The sequence below is a fragment of the Apaloderma vittatum genome, unplaced genomic scaffold (assembly GCF_000703405.1).
Source record: "Apaloderma vittatum isolate BGI_N311 unplaced genomic scaffold, ASM70340v1 scaffold7334, whole genome shotgun sequence".
Taxonomy (NCBI): domain Eukaryota; kingdom Metazoa; phylum Chordata; class Aves; order Trogoniformes; family Trogonidae; genus Apaloderma; species Apaloderma vittatum.
Genome location: NW_009712047.1, coordinates 30,563 through 34,234, shown reverse-complemented (window position 1 = coordinate 34,234; position 3,672 = coordinate 30,563). Strand labels below are relative to the sequence as shown.

General features: G+C 45.8%; 1 protein-coding gene across 1 annotated transcript; it reads left to right on the top strand.

Annotated features, from left to right (window-relative positions):
- The first annotated feature begins 1,880 nt into the window (after positions 1-1,880).
- NCALD (neurocalcin delta) lies at positions 1,881-2,614 on the top strand. Its single transcript, XM_009867841.1, has 2 exons — positions 1,881-1,992; positions 2,289-2,614. The coding sequence occupies exons 1-2, from the start codon at positions 1,881-1,883 to the stop codon at positions 2,384-2,386; spliced, it is 210 nt and encodes a 69-aa protein (XP_009866143.1). The 3' UTR covers positions 2,387-2,614.
- The last annotated feature ends 1,058 nt before the right edge of the window (positions 2,615-3,672 follow it).

The following is a 3,672-nucleotide window of genomic DNA, read 5'->3' as shown; positions in this document are numbered from 1 at the left end:
CCTTTTCTCCCCTTATTACATGTTCATCGTTTTTTCTGTTCTCCTGGTTATCAGATGGCTGTGGACATCACCCCTGCCTGTGCTGAAGCTCTGCCTAATACTTTGGCACAATAGTTCTCTTGGGAGACTTTGGGCACTCCCGCAGTGCAAATCATGATGATGATGATGATAATGATGATGATGATATGATGATGATGATGGTGATTATTAAAAGGGTGCCTGCCACTCTTCCATTCAGCCAGCAGCTGTTCATGCTGAAAAGTTCTCCTCTGTTACCCTGCTCAGGTCCACAGCCAGGATTACAGACTCACCGGAGGGCAGACCGGAAAATCCAGAGCCACCGCGTTGGCATAACTGAGGGAACAGATGTTTGATTGCACTGAACATAAGTGATGAATAATTAATTAAACAGACAAATGCCTTTCTTGGAGTGTGATTCTGTAAGTTATTTAAAGGAGATGTGAGAGGTGAGCTGCTGTCAGAGGAGATGCCAGCAAAATGGCCAAGGGTGTGGGTGCTCCCTAGTCTGAGCATAAAATGCCTGTGCTGCTCAGCAGCATCCTCCAGCTGCAGAATCTGTGCTGTCATGTTCCTGGGCCTGATTGTGGGAGTGTGCGAAGCAGATTGCCCTCATGAATGGGACAAGGGAAGATCCAGTGAGCGATTTTGGTCTTGCAACAAGGACGACTCCTCCTAGAGCAGGAGGAGGCAGAGAACAAATAGCTAAAGCAATCATGTCTGCACTGAGTTATCAACTGACTGCTGCAGACGCTGTGTTAGGGGGAAACAAGAATTTAAAATGCAGAAGAGAAAGATCCATATCTACGGACCAGAGCTGGAGGGCAAAGTGACTGCCCAGCGCAGCACCTGGCCGCCAGCAGCCAGCAAGCTGCAAAGGGAAGCAGAAGGCGCTGGTCAGACCAGGGTAATGTTGCCTTGGGCTGGGATGTGTTGCCCCCCTAAATGGTCAGGAGGCTCACCTGAGACCACCAACCTGCAGCCATCTGGCCGCTGCTGCTCTTCTCCCAGCTGTGTGGAAGCATCTAACACAAAACTCACAAATTTACTCATGCTGCATGCTTACACGTTTGTAAGCAACATTTGGATAACCACTTCAGAGACAACTACTCATCCTTGTTTCAAAATTAACATTACCTCTCTTTTAGGGGCAGCTAGTACCATATATGACTAATGGATTTGTCTGTGCAGAGAACAGCTATGGGTGGCACCAGTGCCATGTGGGACCAGAACATCTGCTCTCTGTGGAACAAATTGTGAACAGGTTTTTGAGCTGTGTACGCATGTCAACCCCCAAGAATAAGGCCGCTTCCTTCTAGTCAAGTCTTCATTGTCTTAGAGACACAGCAAATGCAGGGAGTGAGTCACTGCACTCCCTGTGAAGAGGATGCCACCCCAAAGAGGGAGAGAAAGGACATGGGGGAGAAGCAAGCACAGGGTGTGGGGACAGGGGTGGTGGAGACAGAACCTGGCTAGCCAAAGCATAGAGACACACCACAGCGCAGGACAAGACTTGATGGTCTTACCGTTTCCCCAGGGACTAGGAGCTGCCAGTGCTTAATGTGCTGTACAAGTGATAAATTCATGCGAAGACAGTTTTAATATGGAAAAATGTAACCTTGGTCCAAACCCAGATTGTGTTCGACCATGACTAAATAAGGAAACGCAGTGTTTCATAAATGAGCATCCCACCGAAGAGGGCAGCTGCCTGTACTGATGCCACCTGACTCCCTTCAGCATCCAGAGAGCAGGTCCCAGATGATGTTCCTGGGATGTTTTCTGCCTGTTTCTGTCACCAGGAGATATCATATCCCTGCATTAAGATAATGTCTTTCTTACCAGCTCTTTGCTCCTGTCATGTCATGCAGGCAATCTATAAGATGGTTTCTTCTGTAATGAAGATGCCAGAAGATGAGTCAACACCAGAGAAGAGGACAGAGAAGATCTTCCGTCAGATGGACACCAACCGCGATGGTAGGAACCCTCCAGATGCTGGGACAGCCATCTCTGCCCCTGTGCTGGGTGGCCAGGGTATCTTGTCTACACAGGGCAAACCCTCACACCCACCACTCCTCCTTCAGCCACCCAGGCAAAGCCATCATCATCCACAGCTGGGGGGTACAGGCAGGCAGGGCTTTGCCTTGTGGTGTTGCTTTCCCAGGGGATTTTCCTTGGGCTCCAGCAGCTTCCTTCCACTGTGCTTGTCCAGAGACTTGGCAGGGGTGCTGCGACCCCACCACATGTGCTAAGCAAACCTGTTTCTTTTTCAGGAAAGCTCTCTCTGGAAGAGTTCATCCGAGGCGCTAAGAGTGATCCGTCCATAGTCCGTCTCCTGCAGTGTGATCCCAGCAGCGCCGGGCAGTTCTGAACCCGTCCTTTGGATGAATTATGTATCTGCTTTTTTTTTTTTTTCACCTTGCCAAACAACATTCATGGTAGTGTTGCCTCTGTATGGCCAATTATGCCTTCATTTGTGGCATCTTATAGCTTCTTTTGTTGTGGATTAATTATAAGAATGCTGAATTGAATTGCTCTTAACAATTTGTCCAGAGCACGGGCAGTATTGTTTTAAACAAATATTGTGGTGTTATCATTGTTTGAGAGATTTCATTTTGGTTTGGGTTTTTTGGGGGGTTTTTTTGGTTTGTTTGTTTTAACACGTCTGTTTTGGAAAGTGCACGTTGAGAAGGAGTAAACCAACAACAAAACCCTTGGCAGCAAGACACACTGACAGATTTTAGATTGCTGCTTTAATAGCTAAGTATTCACCTGCAGGACCAGAAAGTGTAGTAGAAGTTGAACCAAAGGGGTTGTGATGGGTAAGGTAGGATTCTTCTGGAACCTTCTCTCCTCTCCAGGAAGCACCAGTTTAGGTCAAAGACAGCACTGAGTAGTACAAAAGCGCAAAATGCGTGTGGTGTGTATCATCCGTGCCCCTGCTCCTATGCCTCATTGTTTCAATGCTGTGAACGTTTTCCAGGTTGTGAGGGAGAAGGAAAAAAGAAAAGGTTGACTTTTTTTTCTAGGTTTACAGTGGTTAATTTCACGTGGCTTTATCTGAAAATTCAGCGATTTTGCAATCCTGATCCCCAAATCCACAACTGACGATACCTCTTGCTGTTTGGGATCAGCAAAGGCAGGCACAGATATGCAAAACAGGGTCTTGACAACGAATTTAAGGGAGATAGATACATGTTGAATGTGAAATTTTCAGGTTAGTTATAAAGCAGTTTCTATTAAGGAGAGTGAGCATTCGCGTGAGGAATTCACAGACACCTGCAAGCAGCTCCAGATGAGGCACATCTGCTGTTCTGAATGCTATAGTATGAAGTTTTGGGGTGTTTTTTGTCTCTCTCCACATAGCTAACAGAGTTTTCTGGGCCTGCTCTTAGGGGAAGGCTGTCATCAAAACTTGTTTTAAACATATAATTGTAGCATTTCTATTTCATTTATTTTAGTAAAGTTCGAAAAATCTGTACTGAAACAAGGAAATGGTACGCTTTATGGTATATTTATAAATATATAAAAATTAAAACAAAAAAAAAATCAGCTCTTGAGAGAGATGTTGAATGTTTATCTTTTTGCCTAGATGCAGGAGTTCTGAAATTTGCTGCTGCAAAACTTTATCCTTTGGTGGAAATTGCTGTACGCAAA